The sequence below is a fragment of the Spea bombifrons genome, chromosome 4, assembly GCF_027358695.1.
Source record: "Spea bombifrons isolate aSpeBom1 chromosome 4, aSpeBom1.2.pri, whole genome shotgun sequence".
Classification (NCBI taxonomy): domain Eukaryota; kingdom Metazoa; phylum Chordata; class Amphibia; order Anura; family Pelobatidae; genus Spea; species Spea bombifrons.
In genome coordinates, this window is record NC_071090.1 from 48615519 (window position 1) to 48640939 (window position 25421).

Here is a 25421-nt window from a genome sequence, read left to right on the forward strand (position 1 = left end):
GAAATTAAAATTCTTACTGGACATTTGATCTGGCTTCAGAATTTAATTTCAAACAAATTCATGTAGATGTTATTTTACCCAAATATCCCGTTTATATCCTTTTTTCATTTTTCTGTATTGAGTTGGTATACTTTCCTATATAATTTTGATTTCTCTGTACAGCAGTTTTGTTTGTTTCTGCAGTTTTGTTCTTCCAGTTGTGGTTATTACTTGGTTTTCTAAATATGGTAGACATCTTTTTTTTCTTTGAGGTTATCTTTTCTGTCCAGTGGCCAAACCCAGAACTGATGTACAATCTTTTGACTTTTGTTCTTAATTTAAATTTGGCACACAACATATTTTTAGTGTAAAACATGAAACAAAACCATTCAGAAGCTGGATTCCTTTGGCCTAGGAGAAATTATTCTGTAATTATATCTCTGAGTGGGAGTTAATGTCCAAATATATATATCAGATAGTATTTGGATAACTGTTTCATACCAACGTTAAAGTTTATGGATATATGTGTTTCTGTGTGTTTCTACAGTCTCACTTGACTAATAATAGATGGTTTTGCATTTCTATACTATATTGTGACCACCTGATTTCAAATTGTTTTGACCTTAGGGGAGTCAAAGTTGAGTAGCACTATTTGGCTCGTTGCCCCCTTAACTAACATTAGAACTAGCACATTCACACAAATTTACACTTACGCACTGTAACACACACTTCCCTAATACATACTTACACATGTACACTCACACTAAAACATACTCCTTATATCATAGCCTCACCTTGCCCGGAGCATTTCTTTACAGACACATTTTGCAGGCACCCCTGATTTTACTGCAGGGTCCAGTAACATGCGTTACATGAACCCAGTTTACTCTCACTCCAGTGACGTATCCTGCCAGCCTCAAGGGGGCAACCGGTTTATTTATTTTTGGAGACTGTGCCTGCTCAGCACAGCCACCATAGACTTCATTAAAAGGTGCTACATGCTTTTAAGATGACATAATGACATTATATACCAAAGCTTCAAGGTGAGGGCCACACTTTAGCTGCCCATGGCAATGTTTCTGTGCATCTGCTTCCTTCAGCTTCCGGAAGTGATTATAACATAAGTGTTGGGCATGACCCACATGCCTCCCCCAGACACCAGGAACCATTGTTACGGCTCAGAATTACTACACATTGTACAATAAAAGGGCTGTAGGCAGGCAGCAGCAGATACAGAGGACAGTGTGGCTGATTCTAGAAGTCTGAAGAATATACGTGCTTCTGAATGTAGTTCCGTTTCAGCAGTGAGACCAGCTTTGTTTTTATGTTTTTATTCTTTTATTTGTTTGTAAGTACCATTTTATTTATGCCGCTAAAGGCATTCTTGTATATAACTCGGTATGAGTCTGTAGTAATTGTTTCTAAATAACTTCCCCTAAAACTTTATTATCTCTGAAATGAGAAATCAATTATAATTTCAAAATATTGTTTATAAAGCATCTATAAATGGTTTTATTATTCAGTACATGAACATACTACAGTAGAGGTTGTACCCTAAGTATTTTAGTTGAGTTAACACATTTTTCACAAAACATATTGGGGTCTATATCACACTTAAAAGACCAAACTCTAGTGGGCTTCCTTTGCAAGGTGGAATGAGTTAGCCATGCATAGATAAAGGGGGGGATTTTTCACAAATTTTCTTCCCTAATTTAGGTAGGCATTATACCCGTTAGACCTGCTTAGCCCTTCTCTGATTACCTGCCTTTAATACCTTAACCATGAAAGTGAAGTATTGGCCATTCCGGATCTTTTTCTCTGTAAATATTTCGGTGATTGTTGTATAGTTTGTATATGCTACATCTAAAATATTGCTTTAACTCCAATGAAAACAATTCTTCCTCTGTTCTGACATATACATATACATTAAGCATACTTAATATGTCCTGAATTTCTTTTGCTGTACTTTGAAAAAGAGTGTTCTCTGATGTATTATCACATTTACAGAGGATCAGTTCTAACATTTTACATTTTTTATTATTTTTTTGTATTTTTATAAACTTTAAAAACAGGTTTCTCAGTAGAATAATATGCATGAAACTCAAGTGTTTATTTTACCACTTGAGCTTTGCAGGAGAACGTTTGAACGTAAAGATGAAAAAGGTTTATTTTACTGCTACAGACCCCATGTTATAAGTAGGAAAGTGCCTTTTAACCACACGCTCTTAGATTGTGAATGAGGACTTGCACGCAGATTCAGTTTATGTTCAGTGAACTCTATCCTGCAGATGATAAAAAGAAAGGGATCTATGTGAGGCCCTTAACGGCTTCCTATTATTAATTGTGATTTGTTTTCACACGGTTAGTCTCTCCCTGAACATGTAAATGTCCTGGCTGCCAAAAACAACTTTCTACTAAACAGCCCAGCTTCCTGGGTAGTTAATTGCTTTGAAATCCGGCTATAAAATGGGACTAAACTATCTAAAAATGTTGCCCTTTAACCCTGTTAGAAAAACCAATGTTTTCACTCAAATAAAATTTAGTTGAGAAGGAAAATAAGTTTCATTGGCAGAAGTTCATTTTATTTGGTATTAGTACTGCAATTCACATTTGTTAGTATTGTATACAGATACAGAGTGATTGCAGAACAGAACCTAGAGAAGCCCTTATAATCTGCCCTTTTCAAATTGCTTTTTTACTTATACCCATTGTACAGCGCTACAGAATTTGGTGGCGCTATATAAAACAATAAAAAATAATAATAATTTTTTTTTTGGATAGCTTTATATTTTTCCAAAGCTTTCCTGAATTCTTACTGTGCTTGTCTGGGCTACGTTCACTGGAAGCCTATTCCAGGTATCTACTACCCTTTCTTTAGTACAGAATTGTCTCACATTAGCCATCAATCTTTCAACCTTCAACCTGAAATCATGTCCTCTGGATTTGGAAATATATTTAAATACTTTCCTTTTAGACATTATTTAATACCTTGACAAACTTGATGGTTCTATTATGCTCTACCCCCTTCTAGGGTATATATAATAAGGTTTTTAAATCTTTTCTGGTATGCCATGTTAGTAATACCTGTTACCATGTTAATGTCCCTATTTTGAATCATCTTTAAAATACCCATGGCCTCCAGAATTGATCACAATAGTCTAAATGGGGTTTCTACTGTTAACACTTCCTATGTAACCTAGCATCCTACTAGCTTTCATGCTACTTCATTAAATTCCTGCTAGCCTTGAAATCATTTGGAATAATAATTCCCAAGATTCTTTTTTTTGATGCAGCTGTCAGCAAAATACCTAAGTCTATGTTCCACCTTTGGTGTTTTGTGTCTTAAATACATAATTTTACATTTGGCCATGTTTTACTTAGGTTCAAAACCTAAGATCTTAAATCAAATGATTTAAACAAAACCTTAAATCATTTGTCTCTTGACTTACCGCCTGGAGTGTTAATATTTTTATATCATAAAACTGAAATTATGTTGATATCAGCTGCAAAAATGTATGTATTTTCTTATATACCATCAATGAAATTACTAAGAAAATATATATAATATTAAAATCTAACAGAGGTTAGGGGTGCCAGGTTACTTCTCATGGCATAGTGCATGTCATCATCACTTAATGGAACAAGTGGTAAGATGACATCACTGTTCTGGGCAGTGAGTGTTTGGCTGAAGGAGCATGATTCAGGTGTAACATTCCGAACTGTAGCATAATTAACAAAATAAAAAGTTTGAAACCATTAGTGGTTTAATAATCAGTTGATTAATTAAAGATATATTTAAATAGATGTTGCACATGGATGGTGTTGCACTTGGAGTCCACATGGATGGCGTCTCATGTTCTTTATATGTCTTGCACATTTACACTACCAGCAAATCCTGTGGACAACACAAAACAATAAATCATTGATACATATTGGCAACAAAATTGGGCATCAGACTTTGTGAAATACTATTCCTAAATAGGATTATGCCTTTTTTTTTTATTTTTACCGGCGAGCACAAAAAAATTTGTAAATGTCTGAGAAGGTGTGATTCCTGACAAACCAGTCCCAAGTAGGCCGAAGCCTTCTTACTTGGAGTCAGAACTACCAGGAGCCGCATTCAGCAGCGGCAGCAGTACTGAACTCTAGTAGTGCTAAAATCTTTTCCAAAACCAAAGTAGTCATTTACTTTGGACTCTTCTTCTGTTCACTCAATTTGCATTTTATTAAATGATAAAAATATACTATTATCACGTCTATTTTCAAAAGCATTCTTACTTCACAAAATGTGTCACACCTGCCTCAAACTTTAATATATATGCTGAGCAAAAAAAACAGATTTAATTAGACACCCAATTCTAACGGGATAGCCCTGAATCTAGTAAATGCAAATTAAAACTAATGATATTCTTCTTTAAAATAATATCTAACCTAATTAATTGTAAAGCTGGGGCTGGTGTGTTACATTAAGGCTCACAGGGGAACAAAGGTGCAAAACAAGGAATATTTGCAAAGAGAATAATTGTGTGTGACCCTGCAAGGCTTGTGGGAGGTCTGGCTGTCATGCTCATGAACGTATGACACTATACTGTATATTGACATAGAACCATATACATGCTTACAGCTAAATGCAAAAATGGGGCAGAGTTACTAAAGTTTCTACCCTTTATGCTGTGTTCTTTGAGTTATGGGGAAGCGGTATCATTCTTCCAGTAAAGCCAGTAATATTCTTTGTGGACAGGATACAAAATAACCTCCAAGGCCTGAAAACAATAAAGACAAACTGGACTAAGATAAAAGTGTTATTTTCTAATGTATTCCATCCTACACCTCTTTCTTATGTAAAATCTACTTGCATATCTAATATGGACCAATGTTTTTTTTATATAATTACAGATTTATGAATAAAGTAAACTGTATCTGTAAGATTTGCATTTTTCCCCTTCAATGACCTCGGCTCACATGGCTCATGTGTTTAATGAGGTCACATTCATACAGAATATTATTATAAGGTTTCTAAGCCAAGTACTTTTTATTACTTGAAACCCTTAGCAACCTTCTAGTAACCCATAGTAAGAAAGATCATCTTATGTTGCATTACTTTAGTACACTTTTTTATTTTTAGGACAGCGTTTTTATCACATTAGACACAAGAACTGTACTGTATTAAGAACCTGTTTACACAGGTAACTGCCTGTACAATATTTCCAGAATGTATGGATCTGTTGACTTCAGTAGAAATAAATATTAAATATTGCACAGATATTTATGAGAAGCAGAATAAATGGCTTCTTTACCACAATCAAGTATGCGACAAAAGGCACAATGTGGGAATTATTTGGCCTTTTGCTCGCTTTACACCAAATTTTGCTGAAAGTTGAAGTACACAAGATAAAAGTATAAAACAAATTTAGAAATCTGGTTTTATTTTTTTATTTAATTATATGTGTAAAGAAAAAAAGCTGATTTTAAAATATATTGTGTCTTTTATACAGTATTTGAATTTACATTTTTTCATACAGTATCTGAGTTTTCTCAAGCAGGTCGTTAATAATGCATAAGGAACATATTGCCAATCAGGGCAAAGGGTAACAACTGATACGAAAACAAGTGACTATAATAGACTAATATGGACCTACATCTGGAAATGTACACAGGTCTTTAATATAAGATCACAAAAGGTCATACCTCCCAACAATCATGGTTTTCATGGGATAGCCCTGATTTCCGGGCACTGTCTCTCGATCATGTGTAACTATGCCACTGTCCAAATTCTGTGGGCAGTAGGAAACACTACTTTAATAGTAAGGTACCTTGAAGCTGCTTTGGTTTCTAGCTCTTATCGGTCTGGCTGTGTATCATGAGATGTGCATTCCAACAAAAGACTGAAAGGCCATAAATATGATTAGCTGTGTTAATATATATACTTCAAAAGAGTAGTAGTTTTGAAATTCTTTGCGTCTGTACATGTTTTTATTTGAGTTGTAATGTTTAACTTATTTTGTGAAAGGAGACCATATTTTAGTGGAATTCTTCCATATGCATTGAAATAAGGTGAAATGATTAAAGAAGATTTACAAAGGAATAAAGTATGTTGGGGATTTTTTTTTACCTCTTAGGAACTTGGAAGCTGACTTACTTGATCTGCTGTTAGCATTTAAAAAACAGAATTTGAAAAGTACATGGTAAGCCACGTGCTTCTTTGAAGTAGTTATATAACTGATGATGAGAAATGTAAACCTTTTGAACCTGCAAAGTAACTGTGAGAATGTGACAAACCATAAAAACACAATTTCTTTGATGAGTGCATGTCTATCAATCAATTCTACTGAGATAGTTTGTTTTGTGTATTAACTATTTGCATTTAAGTGTTTTTCACATGTTTCAGTTTGTTAAATGTATATACACAGATGGTATACATATATGAAACAAAAATACTATTCAGTTTCATTGAACCCTTTACTTCTCATTTTAACCCGTTCCTAGCCAGAGCTTTCTATGTCGTCTTACTGCCCAAACATCTTACCTCCCAAGCGTCCGCCTTTACTATGGACAGTCTCTCTTTGTAACCCAAGTCCCTCTGTCCCTCTTTCCTCCCAGGATGTCTCTACTTTCTAGGATCTCAGAATTTTTGATGGATATGGGTGTTTCAGTGGTGATAGCAGCTATATTGATCACAATAATCTGTGTAGACACATCAGGACATCTGTTTATATATTGAATTGTGAAAGTAACATATATTCTTATAAACACCTTATAAATGACCATCAATAGGTCACAACACATACAAAATCTTTATAAAGTCCTGCCTCCTAACCTTACTCCATAAAAAAAAATGTGCTTGTTTGTCATTTGAAATGTTTGGAGGAAATTGATTGAAATAAACTTAGTCATGGGAGTAGCAAAATGAAGACGATGCATTACTTTGATCTTGGCTACGGCTGGCCGCCTTGAAAACTGGGGCCGCCAAGTTTGGCTCTTCATAATATATAGTGAAGTAATGGAGTTGAAATGTTCTACTTTCCTGCAAATTCATAGGTTACAGAATTCAAGTCATTTCATCTCTATGGAGACCAGAAACATACATTTGGATATTTTCTTAGAAACTTCCTGACAAATGCGGTACTACTTTTTAGCTCTAGTTTAAAGTTACCAAACTATTAGATGCAGTAAGGGGATGCCACATTCCCCTTTACCTCATAAAGCAGACCTCCCTTGGGGATTATATTTATGATGAACAACTGTATGGATGCATTAAATGGTTAACATTGCAAGTGATTTACAGGTGTTGTGCTCACAATGGACCGAGTCTTTGCTATGCACATAACAAGTTATACTTTTCCCTGACCAACCAAAGAACCTTGTGTTGGAGAGCCGAACCATGAGATCAATAATGTTTTTGTACGCTGTACATCAGTGACGTGGCTCAGTTACATATATTTATATCTCTTTGATGTATAAGCTGTGTTTTACAACAATGTGGGATAATGTTTGCCTAGAAATAACTATTTTGTTTTTCTTCTTGATGAATCTCTTATATTGACTGACGAAAGCAGACATAGAAATGAAGCTTGCATTAAGGATCATTTTAGTATGAATGTTCACTGTTTAGACATGTTTTATACTTTCTAATACATCTGATTGCAGTTAGGCTTGCCAGAATCCTTCATTTGTATACATTTACATTTTTTCTATTATTTCAAATGATTTGATGCATTTTATGTGACTGATTAAATTTATATTGCTATATTGAATGTTTGCTCTTAATGAGCATCGTTTATGTCTTAGTATTATTGCTATTGCTAAGTAAAGGAAGCATAGAATGGCGTTATCCTGGGAAGGGGTTAAAGCTTTTTTTTTTTTAAAGAAATTGTGTACTTATTTCTTATGTTTATTGCCTTCTTTAAACAGATATCATTGATGATCCTTTTAAATGTGCCATTCTATAACTCTTCTTTATTTGATACTTTGGATATATTTGATAATGGTTTTTGGTACCTACACACATTATAGTAACTAGTTTTCTGTGATGGTGTGGGCAGGTTGGTGGAACCATATTTAAGAAAGCCAACATCGGGCATTCTGGTGCTTGTATGAGCATATACTTATTGTTCATGTGGGAAATGGCTGAGCATAGGGGGTGAATTACAGGGCAATTTCACTATATGTGTGCCATTGTTCCTACATTTGAACATCGTCTCCAACAGAGATTACTTGCACCTGGAAATATTTTGGCCAAATGGTGGGGAACTATGTACCATCTCATTATGACCTTGACTTCTCAATACCAACAATAGATAGGCCAACACACCAAACCAAATAAAAACACAAACATGATCTATATGTGGTGTAAGGCATTGGCCACAGCTGTATTGTTTCATTTTATGAACCATCAACTGTACCAACTGCTATCTTAAGACCAGTAGGTGAATTATTTGCCAGATACACCAAGAGCCCTCTGGACTGCAGCGCCTTAAACCACCCGCAGTCCGCATTTGTCCAAGCCCATGAGGGCTGTTGACAACCTCCACACCGAACAGTGCTGGTCATGATACCGCCAAGCTGCGACTGTAAAGAAACAAAAAAGGGAAAAGGGAGGGCGGGTGAGAAACATGGAGCAGTATACTTGACAGTAAAATTCTGTTAAACTCAGCTACTAGGTTGACAGTCATGCCCTCCCCTTCCCTAGGTGTCCAGGGAGATTGCTTTCTAGTAATCTCCATATGATTGAAGCAGTGTGAATTTCCTATTAATCCTTCCAAAGCTTTCAACCATTCTCTCATGCTTACATTCACTTCAAGTTTGAAGCCATTAGTGATTTAATAATAAGTGGTTTAATTAAAAGTAAATAACACTTAACAAGATATATTTTAATAGATGTTGCAGAGTCCACATGGATGACATCTCATGTTTTTCATATGTCTTGTGTGTCTCTGGCCCCCAATGATGATCTTTGGAGCATTGTCCTATGCCTTTTATCCTGAAGCAATTGGTGCAGACAGAGTGGGCAGGTGGTGTTATCCTAGAGGCACATAAGGATACACTGACTATGAAACAGATGGTGACAGGGCAAGCAGATAATATGTTGCCCCTGTTCCTAGTCTGCAAGGCATATGCTGCAGGATTCCACTGTTGTATTACTACGGCTTAGGGTGTTATTTATTGGTGACCGGCTTCGCTGCCTCACCCCATGCCGCTGTAGTAGAGTGTGGAATCACAATTTGCCTTGGGTTAACAGGCTCAAGATCATCATCAGGGCCTGCAGGAAAATACATTACAATTAATAGATTGAATAAAATTGAAAAATTAAATATAGCAGGTATTTTAAACAATGAATATCAAGCAAAGGAGTTAGGAAAGCATGTGCAGAAGAAAAGTGCCAACAAAACACAAATTGAAGAAAAGAAGACCCAAAAGGAACCCTGAAAAATAACCCAGAAGTTGAGGATTGTGAAGAGTCAAGTCATATGTAGATTAAAGCTAAATAGTCTACTGACAATAAAGAGAATATGTTTGGTATTTGGATGTTCCTGTGGAGTATTACTTACCCAAGCGTGTAGAATCCAAGTAGCGGTTGATATTCCGATACACGTGATCCATATGTATCACAAATCAGCAGAATTTTGTGACTCAACAACCAGGTATAACCGTCGGTATGCAGAAATACAACAGTGTGCAGTCACCACTGACCTTTTATGTTCCAGAACTCCCCCTGATCAACAATAAAATGCCTACCTAATAACATATACTTGACGATAGGGGCCATGTAAAACATACCTTTTATCTTCTAGAACCTAAGAATTGTTTTGTTTCTTGTCTTTGAAATATATTCCTGAGTAGATGTTACGACAGTTGAACATTTACGCTACCAGCAAATCTTGTAGTCAACGTAAAACAATAAATCATTGATACATATTGGCAACAAAATTGGGCATCAGACTTTGTGAAATACTATTCCTAAATAGGATTGTACACTTTTTTTTTTATTTTTCCCGTGAGCACAAAAAATGAAAACACTTAGCAACCTTCTTGTAACCCATAGTAAGAAAGATCATCTTATTTTGCATTACTATAGTACAAAAATCATGAATGAATTATCAAGTTTTATTGTAAGAAAAGTGTTTTTTGTCACATTAGAAACTAGAACTATACTGTATTAAGAATCTGTTTTCACGAGTAACTGTCTGTACAATATTTACACAATGTAAGGATCTCTTGGATTCAGTAGAAATAAATATTACATTTCCCATAGATATTTATGAAAAGCATGATAAATGGCTTCTGTACTACAATGAAATATGAGACAAAAAGGCACAATGTGGGAATTATTTGGCCTTTTGCTCGCTTGTATAAAACAAATTTAGAAATCTTTATTTATTTGGTTACTGTTCAACTATACATGTAAAGAAAACAAGCTAATTTTAAAATCTATTTTGTCTTTTATACAGTATTTGAATTTTAATCTTTTCATACAGTATCTGAGTTTTCTCAAGCAGGTCGTTAATAATGCATAATGACCATATTGCCAATCGGGGCAAAGAGTAGCAATTCATATAAAAACAAGGGACTATAATAGACTATTATGGACCTATATCTGGAAATGTACACAGGTCTGTAATATAAGATCACAAAATGTCATACATCCCAACAGTCATGGTTTTCATGGGACAGTCCTGATTTCTGGGCACTGTCTCTTGATCACATGTAACTATACCACCATATGTCACAATTTTGTGAGCAGTGGGGAACATTACTTTACTTAAATAGTAAAATACCTTGAGGCGTTAAAGCTGTTGTTGGTTCCTAACTCTTATCAGTCTGGCTGTGTATCATGAGATGTACAGACCAAAAAGACTAAGAGGCCATAAGGAGGGATCTGATCATTATGACAGCCCCTGAATCACCATGCCCTAGAAAGAAAGAGAGAGAGAGAGGTAATCTAAGGTAATAATACAAAAAACTAATGACCTTTATGGTCACTTATCATTGATCCATCTCAGTTCAATAGCCAGGGATCTAATCTGATACTTATCCATAACACTAACACTATACAGTACTGTAACCAAACATCTAACCATATTGATAACTATCCACCAACAGGATCCTAGTGTTACCCCTTACGCTATCAGCTAACCCCTATTTTAGCAAAGCTGAAATGTAAGGGAGCGGCTTTGAGGTCCTTGGGCTTTGTGCTTTCAGGGAATATACTGTTTTATGGGGTTAAAATGAAATATGGGACCTCTACTGTGTCTCAAATGAGACCTGGACCCAGCAAACGGATCTGTCAAAATTCCGTGAAAACTGTAATGCGCATGTTCCAATTTTGAAACCGCAGAACCTAAAAGACCTAATGGGTTTGTTAAAAATGAAAAAAAAATGAAATTTTACTGCAATGTTTAGGACAGATTGGTGTTAAAATAGTTAAATAAAAAGTGTTAAAATGCCCCTAGTAAAATACATTGAGATGTCTACTTTCTAAAAATCTATACTTTTGTTCAGCAGTTTTTCTTTTTCTGGCTGCTATTTGGGCACAACTACCAGCATACCACATTTGAAAAAAAATCTTGTTTAGAAACAGCGATGCACGTCATTCATAGTTAACCCTGTAAGTGCCAAAATAAATGAAAATACCTTTCATGAAAATGAAAGACATATGAGGTGCTTTCATAAACAGGACAAATACCTAAATACAGTACATTTTTGGAGGATTTTTTTCCATTTATACTGATTATTTATAGTTTTTATATGTGAAACTGTGAAAATATTGCCTTTCCCCCCTAATTTTTCCCACATTTTTAGATATTTTTAATATTAAATGATGGTTTATATACATAATTGTTATTTTGTGGGGTACACTAAATGAGTTAGTGGACAATCACTGTTTAATAAAGACATAGCAAAAACACAAAAACTGCTCTGGTCATTTAGCACAAACTAAAAAAATTTAGTAGCAGAACTGTTACATTACCAATGCCTTTATTTACATGTTAAAAACTTTTCAGCATAAAACCTTACCCCTGAAAAAAGTTTTTACACCAAAATGGTGGTGAATTGGGTCTTCTACATGGTTATTCTCATTGCGTGTACTTTGTGGTTTTTTTATACTGCTATATTCTGATCTTATGTGAAATATATCATTGTGGATTGTTTCTTTATCCTTAAAAATAACTTAATTTGCATTAATGTTGGTGATAATCTACTTTATTTTTGGGGTTGTACAAAATTACAGTAACAATGGCGTTGAAGTTCTGTGAAGCAAATATTTGCTGCAGTTTTAGCAGTTAGATCTACTTTGAAAAATAATAATATACTATATAGGCTAGACATATTCACCTGATGCGAAACATGCATTTCTTAATGCAATCATTCTTTAGCTAATTAGCATTAGCAAGTGAGACTTCTCCTCTAGCTGCCTGTATGGAAAGCAGGAAACTTGTGTATGTACAATACTTGCATATGAGTGGTAGTACCTTTAGTCAACCACTGAGTATGCGCAGGAAATATGCATCCAACTTTTATTTTGGGGTTTCACTGAAAGGCAGCAAAGGAGAAGTTAAGTGAGTTTTCACTTTATAACTCCAATAACTAAAAAATGTCTCCACCAGTTGGCATGCCGTAAGATGCATGGTCCTTGCATGAGTCCATACAAAATGGATTCCAACATGTTTTTAAAATAATAATAAAATGTTTGGGGCCTGCACTATTCCTTTAATATGTATACACTAGAAGAAAGTAAAGAAGGTGGGAGAGGTCATAGAAACCATCAAAGTGATTAAAAATTTGGTTGACTGTCATCATTGTCTACTGTATATAGTAGTGTGTGTAAGACAGGTCTTTTGTTTGTAAGCAACTCAATTATTTTTTAAACTACTAAATGACCAAAGGTTTTCATACACTAAAAAGAGAACTTTTTTAGGACAAGCAGGGCTTTCCTACATACCATTACCATAAATATAACACAATAACTATTAGCACTATGGTACATTAAGAAAAGGGGCTTTTTTGGCAGTTTGGCTTGAAATTTCTTCCATATACTAGGCGTCACTGCTAAAAAAACAAAAAAGCAATTTATGTTCAGAAACATCCCTTGAGTACAGTAATATTTCTAATACATTGGTGTTTTTTATGTTATGGGGGGCCAAATACTCCCTTACATATTGATATCATTTTTAATAATTGTGGGTTGGCAGGCAACAAAGGTTTTTTAAAAAGTTAACGTTGTAGTATTATTTGTTTAATATTTTTCTACCCCCGAGGCCATATGCGTTTCAGCAGACTGATGAACCTCTTGGATGGTCCTTCTGGGCTGATGGTTTCTAGACCACTGTGTGCCTAGTCTTGTCTACTCATTGCACAGTCCTACCCCCTCTCTTACCCTAACCCTGCCCTTTATGTAGGACCCTGGATTGATCTGACCATAGCCCTTCTCTGCCTTCATGTGGGAGCCCTCCAAGATAGTGGACCTGAGAAGTTCCTCCTCTAGGTATGGCAGTTAACAACGTGCAGTGCATTGCTGTAGGTAATAATACATACCTGATAAATACTTGCCTTTCCCTTTTTTTCAAGTTCCACATAATTAACATAAATGTAGAAGATAAAATATAAATCAGACGGTGTGTCAATTACATTTGTCAGGAAACTATATCTTGTATACTATACAATACTATTGTTAATTGTGGATAAGTTAAACATAAAATAGTGACATCAATTAATATTTTCTTGGAATGCTTGTGTTCCAAGGTAATAAAAGAATGATTTAAAAAATATTTGCATTGGCTTCTTTTACTTCTGCATTAAACTTTAATGATACTTTCATTAAAACCAGATTTTTAAATGACTATTTAAAAAAAAAACCCAGTTATTAGTTTAAGGGAATAAGTTAGGTGATAATTTTAGACTTTATTTCAAATGATCTATTGGTGTAAAATGGAAATTACTTAGTCAAAGAAGTATTTCTTGTGTTAATGTTTGATAGACTAACTGTAACGATTAGGAGTGCAAGAGTGTTTTCAATTAAGCTAAGAACAAAAATGTTCTCATACAAGTCTAGCTTGATGTTTATGAGGCCTGTACATGTTATCCGTTTCTAGTGGTTTCGGCGTGGTCAATAATACTATTTGACGTATGGAATTAAATATAACTTTCCATGAATGCTACTTCTGCCAGAGGGCTTCTCATACTTGAGTCTCCTTATCATGAAGTAAAAAAGTAAAATAACACATTTTTTCTTAATAAAAACATAAAACTGAGCATAGAAACATAACTGTAAAATGGTACAAGTGTATCCGAGTTAACATGAGCCGAGTTTGGTTTACATGTTGTACTTATAACTTTATTATAAAAGCACGTACTTTGTTTCCTTTATGAAATCCTAAGGCATTTATAATATATTTACATTTCTGTCTCACTAAATGCTTCAGCATGCCATAACAGAAAGCATTTTATTAATAATGTAAAAAACATGCACACAAACAATATTGCAATATATTGAAATATTGAAATATTTCTTAAAGATAATTGGTTACCTTTCGACTTCAAAAGTGGAAATGTTATGAAACTAGCACTTTCCACCTGCATTTTTCATGAGTTGTACCACTTATTCTGGCCAAGAGTTCTATCCTCCTAGTGATTAGCTAGGCATGTGTGACTGGTAGAAATGAACCAGTTTTATACAACTGACACAGAAGTAAGTGTAAACATTAAACATGCCATTTATTCTTAAACCTGTGCATTGTTCCACCAATGTAATAAAAAAGAAATGGCAGGATTTGCCCAGATTGCATCCACAGGAGTCTCCTCTCAGAGTCTCAGGTCTCCTCTTGATTTTCCCCTTTCTCGTTATCTCTTTACTTTCTCTATATCTCAACTCTCCTTTTGCTTTTTTAGCTCTCCTCTTCTTTCCCATTAGCTCTCCATTTACTTCATATCTCTCAATTTTCTCTTTATCTCTCCCCTTTTGCTTTATCCCACTCTTCTCTTTGATCATCCTTCTCATTATATCTCCTCCTCTTCCTTCCTTCCTATCTCTTCATTTTCTGTTTATCTTTTCCATTTCTTTTGTATCTCTCTGTACTATTTGTCACCCCCTTTTTTTCTTTATCTCTTATCCTCTTTTTCTCTACCCTTTCTCTTTATCTCTATTTGCCCCTCTTTCTCTTTACCATTCCTTCTGTTGCTCTTTACCTCATAGCTCATAGCCCTGAAGAGAGACTTGGGGTAAAGTATGCTTTAGCCGCAAATCTCCATTCGGGGCTAGGAAGTTGATATCGGCCCAGTAGCCCCCCCTAGCAACGCCCCTGGTACAACCCAAGGTGTAGATAATTTAATGCAGCTCACTTAATTAAGTAGGAAACACCCCAATCTGCTTTTTAAACTAAAACCATAGAAAGAGTAAAAGGATCTAAAGATACAATTATTATTTAAACCAGTATAAGATATGGATTTTAGTGAATTTTCACTACAATCCATTTCTTATACTGGTTTAAGTATGTTACGTGTGCTCCTTCAACTCTTTATATACATGCTTTGCTATGCTACTTGAGGTAAAACATGGATATGGCTTAATATAAGCATAAGTTTGGAAAGCAGATAACCATTCTGCTCATTTAGTCTTCCTATTGTTTTCTTCTATGAAGACCCCATAACCTGGTTCTTTGTCTGGTGCTATATTCAGGATAACTTTATGCATATCCCACACATTACTTTATTAACCTCTACCACTTTTGCTAGAAGCCTTTTAAACGTATGTTCCACCCTGTAAGGAAGCAAAACTTCCTTACATCATCTAAGCGTCTGACCCTCCAGTTTTAGACTATAGACTACTTTTCATGGTATACGCATAACTCTTGCACTTTTTTGTATGCATTTAGGCATTTTTTTAATGTTTATGTTGTTATCATATCACCTTTACCTTCTCCAAGCTTAACATGTTGAGATCCATTAGCCCTTCCTGATTTTTTGCTGCAAATAGTTTAATGTTTTAGCAGCTCTTCTCAGATCACTCTCAATAATCTCTTTCTGTATCCATCTTGAGATGGGGGTCTGCATAACTGTACACAATATTCTACATGAGGCTTACTAGAGGTTTGCAAGGTGGCAGAACAACCTTCCTCTTTGGGCTATGAATGCCTCTAGCTAAACAATCCAGTGCTACATATATAAATAACTACTCCCATAATGGTATTGTTGCTTACCTTCCTTCAAACTCCACTTATTTTTGTCTATGCTCTCCTGAAGCTTCAGCTTTGTAGAGCCTACAATGTTCATTGTCAGTGGTATGTGAAAGGATACAATTTACAGCAGTTTACACAAACTGGCCCCTTTAATCTGAAAGCCTAATGCTGTGTGGGTTTCTGTTCACAGTGGCAATGAAAAAGGGACATTTCCAGTCTTTAAAGTGGAAGATGCCAGCGCTATGCAAAGAAAATTAGTTTAGGATTGACAAAAACCTGGTTTTATTTAATTTTGGCCCAATAAACGTGTGTCAAAGTGTCAGGCTGGGTTATTAAGATTGAGCTTTGTATTATATACCACAAGGTAGTATCTGGGGGTCAGGGTGTTTTTCTAGTAGATTGTGTTGAGATAACATAGCTAGAATACATATAAATGGCTCATCCGCAGCTGTTAAAAAAACAAAACAGCACAGTGCCTTTTAAAACGTATTTTGTTCTGCTACAGCACTCTTTTAGTGGCAATCCAACATCGACGGTGTAATCTGGGATATTAAATTATAGGCACTGTACTTGTGAGATTATGATTTATTATCTACCTTGTTTAGTTTGTGTCCTTAATGATAGTTTGTAAATAGAATCTTGATTGACTCAATGGCTATCTCAGACACGGTGCTCATTATTATGTACTATATTATACTGATTTCAGGGTCTATTTTCAGGCATATGCAATTAAGGGCTTAGGCAGTATAAAATACAGCTTTAATCATAGGATTCTTGATTGCAAGAAAGTAATGAGATACGGCATGCTTTCATAATGTACCAATAATCATGCCATAAACCAGAGAATAGTAATAAAGAAATTGTGGAATTGATACACCGTCCGTGACCTAAAAAAAAAGGCCAGCGTACTATATGTGTTATTAGAAAATTGTGAACACTGCTGGGAAGTTTGCAGGGAATCTTTTATGTTACTGTGGCCATTTGCTTGTGGTTATAATGCTTAAGCCTCCTAGAGATCATGAAAGAAAATCAGAATGACTTTATAACAGAACAGTGCAAGCAGGGCTAAACACTGGGTGACAAGAAAAAATACAGTTTTAGTTGGTTGTGAAAAGAGAGGTGACATGTAAAAAGTTCACAGTGTCCTGAATGACCTCCCATGTGACATGTGAAAGGATAAATTCAAGATTCCTTTAATGTACTCTATAGGGAACACCTTCTCTGCCCAGTATAAGGTTCAAGGTTCTTGCCACAGGGGTAGTTTTGACAGCTTTGTAAATACATTACATTATGCAAAAACTAGAACTGTTTTTAAAAAGAAAACTAACTTTAAAATAAAAATGATTGTAAAACAAATTTTAATTTGACACTGATAAAAATGATGGAAGTCTCCCTTTAAAGATTGATATGTGCAAATTGTGTTTTCTGCAACCATTTCTAAACATGGCACCTGTAATACATAACCTTCAAAGTATCAAGCTTGTTGTATTGTAATTGACACTCAAAATATGTTAACTCTAATTCTAATGAGTACCTGGCCCGATAGGTATTTTTTGTCTATGAGGCACATATGTACAATAACTTGAACCACTGTGTTCTCCGTCAGGAAGGAAACATGTGAACTGGGTCTGCTTTTGTCTGCAGCAGATGCTTAAATCGTATTTCCTTTTCTTTGTAGATGATAAAGCAGTTCAGGTGAATTGCCAAGAGGATGGCAATAATATGGAAAATATAAGGGAAAATGTGAAGCTTTTAAATATACCAGGAATGCCGTAAGCTATCCATATGGCTGTACTGTATCATTGGCTTCAGGATGGGATAGTCAAATGTTAAAATGCCATCTCTGTAAGATGCAAATATAACACCACTCATTTTGTTCCCTGGGTTAAAAGAAATGAATACAAACTGCAAACCAGGTAACCATAGCTTACCCTTAAACAGTTGTAATTTCAATAACATACATGCATACAAATATATTACTAGCCTCTCTTTGTGTGCCAAGCTGGATCCATACTCCATAGCTGGATTTCCCCATTGTAAGTGAACAGAATAATATGAAACATAGCTAGTGCACTCCTTCTCTTCTGACAAATACGTACTTTATATATAAAAAATGTTTACCTGTGCAGACAATCCTCATCTGCATATTGTTTGACATTGGTTTACAGCATTGTGCAGGGCCACCACTGAACTTTTGTTTTTTTTCTTTATATATGCCTCCCACATTTATCTCCCTTAATCTACTCCCTCAATGTCCCTCTACTCCAAAGACTGTCCCAGTCTTGCTGTGCCCAATGTCTCTATGCCATTCACATGTCCCTGTAGCTTTTCCCATCTCCCTGCGAAACAGTCTCTGTCTACCAAACCCCCATATTCCTGTGCCCAATCTCTTTATCCCTAGCCCTATGACCCTCTGGCCCCTTGAGCTGCAGGAAGCGTGCAGTGCCTGCATAGACATAAACACAGGGAACAATTGTGTTGATGCCAGTTCTCATCACTGACACAAGGCGCAAAGCATGTCAATAAAATGAAATGTGAACTTGAGGTGTGGCTGGTACAGGAAAGGCCCTGGCCCCCATACAGGTGTACTGGTTATACTCCCCCCTAATGGCAGCCCATGTACTCTGGATTTTATGTAGTTCACACAATCAATTTTTAAGAAACACTACAAAGTGTTTAAAATTTTTCATACATTTTATTAAATTTGATGTTTTATGTCTAGCCATTTTAGACACATATAGCCACCTGTAATACATATACCCACCTTTCGTATATTTCACTTGCCTGTTGATAATACCTATTTGTGTGTTTTTCTCCTTTTATTGAGTGTGTGTATGTGATAGTCACACTCCTACAGAACTCTTAGACATCAAAGTTTCCCTCAATGTCAGATTTTCTCCTCTGTGCTCCTGACGTTGCCAGCACTGGCCAAAAACCTGCTACTCATGCTTACACCAGATGTTAATCTTTCCTTAAGCCAATGGAAACCTCATGGAGGAGTTTGTTTTATATTTCAGTCCAGTAGTAAATGCCAGTGTAGCTGAGACATTAAAATTCCCTTTTACCGACCCAAACAGACATGTGTGCCAGAGTTCATATAGCAATGGTTTCCATTCTCAGATGAAAAGCTCTCACTTGCCACTGAGACCTTGCCAGCTAGTTTATAGAAGCCTGTTAACATCTTCCCCTCAGTGCGGGTTGTCCTTTTAACACTTAACAAGTGCTACCCTCTGTTAGCATGGAGGAATATAACCACAATCCATATGAGACTGGATATATATTTGGAAATATGATATTAAATCATATTCATTTATATGTAGTTCAGCACTCAGTCTGACAGCTAAAATGATTTACAATGTCTCTTCTTTTCTGATTGAAACTCAACTTTTCCTAGATGCTCTAACGTAAAAAAAATAAATAATATGCAGACAGGCCTTTGGGTTTAGTAATCAGTTTAGTTGCTTAAAGCCTACTGAATGTATCTAAAATGGTTGATCTGCTTAAAAATATCACAACACATAAGCATTTTTCACATTATTGTTATGTTGTGCATAGGTGACAGATCCACCCCAAACCAACATGCCTAGAAACTCACTGATTTATTATACACAAGTAAAGGCCACTTTAAGAAGTACAGCTTTTTATTGCTGTTATCTTGGAGAAGGGTTGTCAAAGGATTATTTTCTAGAAAGTAACATCACTACAGTAAAATAGTACAATCAGTTTGGCTTGTCTTTCTGCAACATTTTGATGTGACTGATGTTAGAATAAGTAACACAGCTTTCAGATACACTGATTACATTCCACAAACCTTATCTATCTCTTATCAGAAATCCCTTCCTACAACATTTATCAAAGGAAGTTATCTGTTTGAGTTGTCATAACTTTGTTCACCTCTGGGAGTACAGAGCAGTCTGATGGTGGGAGTAGGAAGCGCACAGAATCCAGAGTCCTTTGTCTAACACAATTAGGAGACGTAAGATAAAGACAGAGAAGCTTTGGAAATAAAAGCAGTACACAAGAAGTTGCTTTAAAAAATCATACTTCCCATGAGAATTGCCACAATTATAACATTCACAAGTGGATATTTGCTTATTAAAGTTTTTCAGCAATTTTCTGTTAAAGAAGCAAAACATTTCTAGTACTGATAAGTCACATAAAGCAAAAACAGTCCATTTCAGTCCCATTCCTTATCTGGATGCCTGGGAATACAGGGATATATATATATATATATATATATATATATATATATATATATACACACAACATTATTTTAGATTTTGTAGTGTCAGAGGGCAATGTTGCAGATACAATCTAAGAATGGAAGGAAGGGGTATATAAAGAATGAAGAGAATCTAGGTCTGAAGATTGCTTCTTCGTTGTATGAATCCTAATGCTGAATATCAAAATAAATTCTAAGACAGCAAACACTTTTATTGTTCTGTGGTAAAATCCTATTGAGGATACACTCTCAGGTCCCCAAAACCTAAATGGATTTAAATAATCAGAGAGTCCACTTAAACAAGTATAATCACTGGGTAAAATAGCTCATAGGAGCCACATTTAATCATCACATGCTTAAAAAATCAGGAGCGAGGGCAAGCAAACTAGCGCCTCCATTGCTAGAGACTGATAATTCTCTATAATCCATCAAATCCAACGTGCATATTGCTGGTATGAACACCTGAGTGACAGACATTTCTAGCACAATTAAAAGCTAGGACATCATTTACAAAAGCTAGAGCACTTCAGTTTTGGTGCAGCTGAACCAAAACTGCTTTTTGCTAATATGGTAACCATTCTATATGTGTGTCACAATTGTGATACTTTTATGTAGGGTATCTTTATTCATAATGTCTTGTTACAGCACTTTACTAGTTTGTATATTAATTTCTGTACTACTTCCCCTGAGATAAAGTTACCAGTTTTCGAGGGAAAAAAAACTGGTAACGGTTCAGTTCAGCATGATGAGTCCTAATATTGGAATGGGTACCTGCCTTTAAGCTCTAATAGAGACTTGTAAATGATTCAGGGATCACACAGTTAACAGGTTGCATGTGTCACAAGGAATAAACAAAGACCTGCTGCTTTTGTGTTTACCAGGAATAATGTAAAAAAAAATGTTTGTACAAGTAGGAAAAAACAACAGGATTCAGACAAACAGTTTTGCTGAGTTTGTTTCCTGAATAAAAGCGTGTTTCACAGCTGCTTGTTTTGGCCACTTTGAACGTCCTGCCTCCTTTTTTTTAAGTAACAAAAATAAAGAGAAACTTTTCTCTTAACAAAAAATGTAGGCTGGCTGTCGATGCAGTCAGGAAGAACCTGCGACCACTGCTATTTTGACAGTTGCAGTGAGACAGCGTTCTGTGCAGTCGTTTTCTTTTCCCCCCTTTTTCTAATTCTGAGAAAGCCCATTCTTGAAATGCTTTGGAGGAGGTGGGGAATGAATCATAATCCTAGACAGAAAGATCTGTGATAGTTACCTTCAAACAGGACTCACGCCCCAAAGGAGTGTTTAATATTACTGTGCAACTGCCTAGCAGAGCCGAGTCTGTGTGTGAGAATTCTTTAAGATGAAGAAAATCCCAGCAGCGCTACGAAAATGTGTGTAAGCCCAATCCTTAAGAAAAAAAACCCATTCGGCTGAATCTTTTACCTAATATACACATCATGCTGTAAACTGGAACCTACCGGATTAGGACTCTCACTTTGTTCTTCATTCAGGAGAGTTTTTTTTTTGTTGTATCTGGAAGGTTTTTTTTTTTTTACTTTGGAAATACAAATACTCAGAAGAAACTATGTCTGCTCTTGGAGTTTCTTCCAAGTTAAGACAGCCAGCTGTAGGATCAAAGCCAATTCATACAGCCCTACCTATACCACAAGTTGGCAGGACTGTGTCACAACAGTATCCGTCAAGGACTCTGGAGCATACAAGGGCAGATAAGTCAATGAATCCTTGTCAGCTCACATTAAAATCATCTTGCGATTTTGAAGAGAAGAAAACTTTCCAAGGAAATGTCAAGGATCCTGACGACAGAAAGGTTAGTAAAATCTATAGTTCTCTGCCTGTGTGCATCACCTGTAGAGGGAGGAACACTTGTTCAACGAGCACAAAAATTATCGATATATTGAATTGGGTTGTTTCTACTCCTATGTATACCATGAAAATCGTGTTTTTCTCTATTACTAGTGTGACATTATTAGAATGGGTGCACAATTAATTATTTTTTTTAAGTTTGGCATAGGGAGTGTTAAAGATGCTGTTCCACCTCCCCTGCTGAATTTGTCTCTTTCACTAGTAAATATCTCAAGAGTAGGACCTTGTAGGACTTTTTCACCATGTTTATGATTTGGCAATTTATTTCAGTTATCCAGTACTGCTGAATATAATTGTGCTTTGCAAGTTAATTTTCAGGGCTGATGCTATCATATCAGTAGATTAAGCAGCTGCTTAGAGCCCCCACAGTCTAAGGGGTCCCTTAGAGGATCAAGAGGAAATACAAGCAAGGAGCAGATTACTAACCAGGTTATATTATAGTGAGATATTTTTCTTCTGTTAGATATGGGGTTTCAATAAATCATCTTGTTTATGGCCATGCCCGAGCTGGCCATCAGGCACACCAGGCAAATGTACAGTGGATAGGTATCCTTTGTGCCTTACACTTACCTTTATCGCATGCTGCAATAGTCTAGCTGGGGGATGTAAGACTGCAGCTTGTCAACTGTGTGGATCTAGCACGGGGTCGTGTACACATGGTTGTACACAATAGGTTGTCTCCCGGACCTAAAATGCCAAGGCCCAGGCCTATGGAACCCTAGATGCTCTCCAAAGTTTCACTTTGGCTACCTTTTTATTAATTTTAGCTAATTGGACAATGTAACTTGGTGTTATCAAGAATTACCTTTGGATGATTGTTCCCTCGGTCATGTACATCTTATTGGTGTACTGCCCAATTATAGACGACAGATCATATATTCTAATCCTTAGTGAGTAAATAAATGTAGGTTAGGGTATTCACAGGTTACAATAATATGGCCTCCTCACCTGTTTTCTCTGTAAGTCAAATTGTTATGTTACATACTACTTGTTTTGCCCTGTCCACCCATTGTACAGTGTTATGATATTTGATTGCACTGTATAAGAATCAAAAATCAACATTGCATATAAATCATTGAGAGCAGCTGTTTTAACTGGATCTGTGTTTCTGTATTGCTTTGGATTGTGTCACACTATCTACCCTTTTGGTGGAAACTCATTCATTCTGGTAGATTTGGGAGAGTGAAAAGAGGGAGTTTGGGATAGAGAAATAATTAGTTATCAGGACTTTGACAATGAGTTAATAAATAGTCTATAACATATAAACAAGGTACATTTTTTCACATTGAATTTATTAAGCCATATCAAGCACATGAAATAGTTTTACTCAGATTTGGTGATTTGTCCCATAATTGACACAATTGAGTGATGCTAATTGCATTTTACATACTACAACACAATGATGGTTGCAAAAATGGTTATTTTGTGACATTTGACAGTTTGGGAAAATATGTGTATTACATGAAGAAACTTTAGATACCATAGGTAGGTGATCACCATGCACAAAAATCTGTGCATATGACAGAAAAGTAGTAATTATGACTATAAAATAAATGCTGCAAAATAATATTGCATAATATTTCCCTGATAATTAGCTCACACCTCTGCAGGGTAGCCATTTGTAGGTATATTTAGTTCAGCCACTATCCTTTACACAACAGGGCATGTGCATGTATTGATTATTTCAGTAAAAAAAACCCTTAATCATTCAGTTATGAGCATTGTGTACGGCATACACTGTATATTTAACCATTGTGAGCAAAGATGGCGGGCAAAGAAGTGATGCAGTCACCTAATGACCAACAGAGTGATCTGGCGAACTTCTCCACTTTTACCAGCACCAGATTTGCTGTTCATACATAATTTCTAATATTTGAATGTTCCTGGAAAGGGAATGCTTTTAAAAAGTGAGAACTTCAGTCGATTCCAAGTTTTGTTAGCGAATCCAGTTCATAGTTTGTATGGTATTTTCCTGGCAACACTTTGCTTTCCCATATTGTTGTTGCGGAATTTGTGTTGTTTTAAAGGATAATATAAAAGTAAAACATCATCTGAAATGGTATTCTTAATAACTCTATAATTAGATAGAAAACAAAATCTTCACTTAAAGGACGTGTGGGTTTCCACATTTTAAAGAGGGTTTTGAATGTGGTTTTGCTGACCTTCTAGAAAGTTTTAGGCCTATAAACTATTATGTGCCATTGATCTGGGGAACATTTTGGTTTGGCTTATTTTATTCTACTGCATGTGTTTTTATTTTTACATCTCTATAATTTATTTCATTAACCCACTCTGCCTATATCCATTCCAGAAGGCCTCTCAAACTGCAACTTTGAGAACCACAAACATCTAGGATCTTTATTAAAGGAGAAGGGGAAAAGGTCATCCTTAAAAATATAGATCAAACCTGAGTGTTTGTGATACTGTAACATAAATTACAGATTTAATGGAAAACTGCTCTGTTCCTTTTTTGTCATGTAACAGCAAAGCCTCCTAATATAACTTACCCAAATAGACATGTAGGACCTCATTGAATCTACGCTTCCTTGGCCAGTCAGTAGCCATGCAGGAGCTTTATTGGTTTTTACGTTCCCTGGGCTTGTCAGGGGTGATCAGGAGGATCTCCCAAAATTACCCATGATCTCCACACCCCCAAAAGTTGGACAGTGCCTGAAAATCGTGGCTGTCCTGTAAAGTCTGGGACATTGGTAGATGTGTAACAGCCCATCACCTTCTCTTGCTCCTTGGACAGGTTTTGTGTAACACTTCAACCCTTGATGGTCCATAAAAATCAACTGACCCATAAAGCCTAACTTTCATTCTTGATTTTTGTCCTTTTTTCAGAATGGATGTGTTACTTAAAGTGATAATAAAGTCTCAAACCTGATGTTAGAAAATGTTCCCCTCAATGTTTCATACAGCTTAAATATACAAAAAGCTCTTTGAAATGTTACTAAATTTAGTCACCCCCTACAGTACAGCCCAGAGTTAAAATGTTAGCCACATTTAGGACATTTTTAATACTTGTCATGAATCTATACAATATATGTAACCAATTTAACTGGTGTCATTCAGCTTCTGCCACTCACTTTACTTGCCCTGGGAATATTGTCTCAGTCTAGTCTCCCTCCTTCTACAGAAAATCCAGACAGTTGTAAAATTCCTTAAGATTA

The 25421-nt window shown here is 35.8% G+C and overlaps 1 protein-coding gene across 2 annotated transcripts in view; it reads left to right on the top strand.

Moving 5' to 3' along the window:
• Positions 1-21925: 21925 nt before the first annotated feature.
• Positions 21926-25421, top strand: part of NAV3 (neuron navigator 3) — a 151120-nt gene continuing 147624 nt past the window's right edge. For both annotated transcript variants that reach the window (XM_053462634.1, XM_053462633.1), the window contains exon 1: positions 21926-22192. In XM_053462634.1, coding sequence (XP_053318609.1) covers positions 21950-22192 — 243 coding nt within the window. In that variant the 5' untranslated portion in view covers positions 21926-21949. The remainder of the gene's footprint in view (positions 22193-25421) is intronic.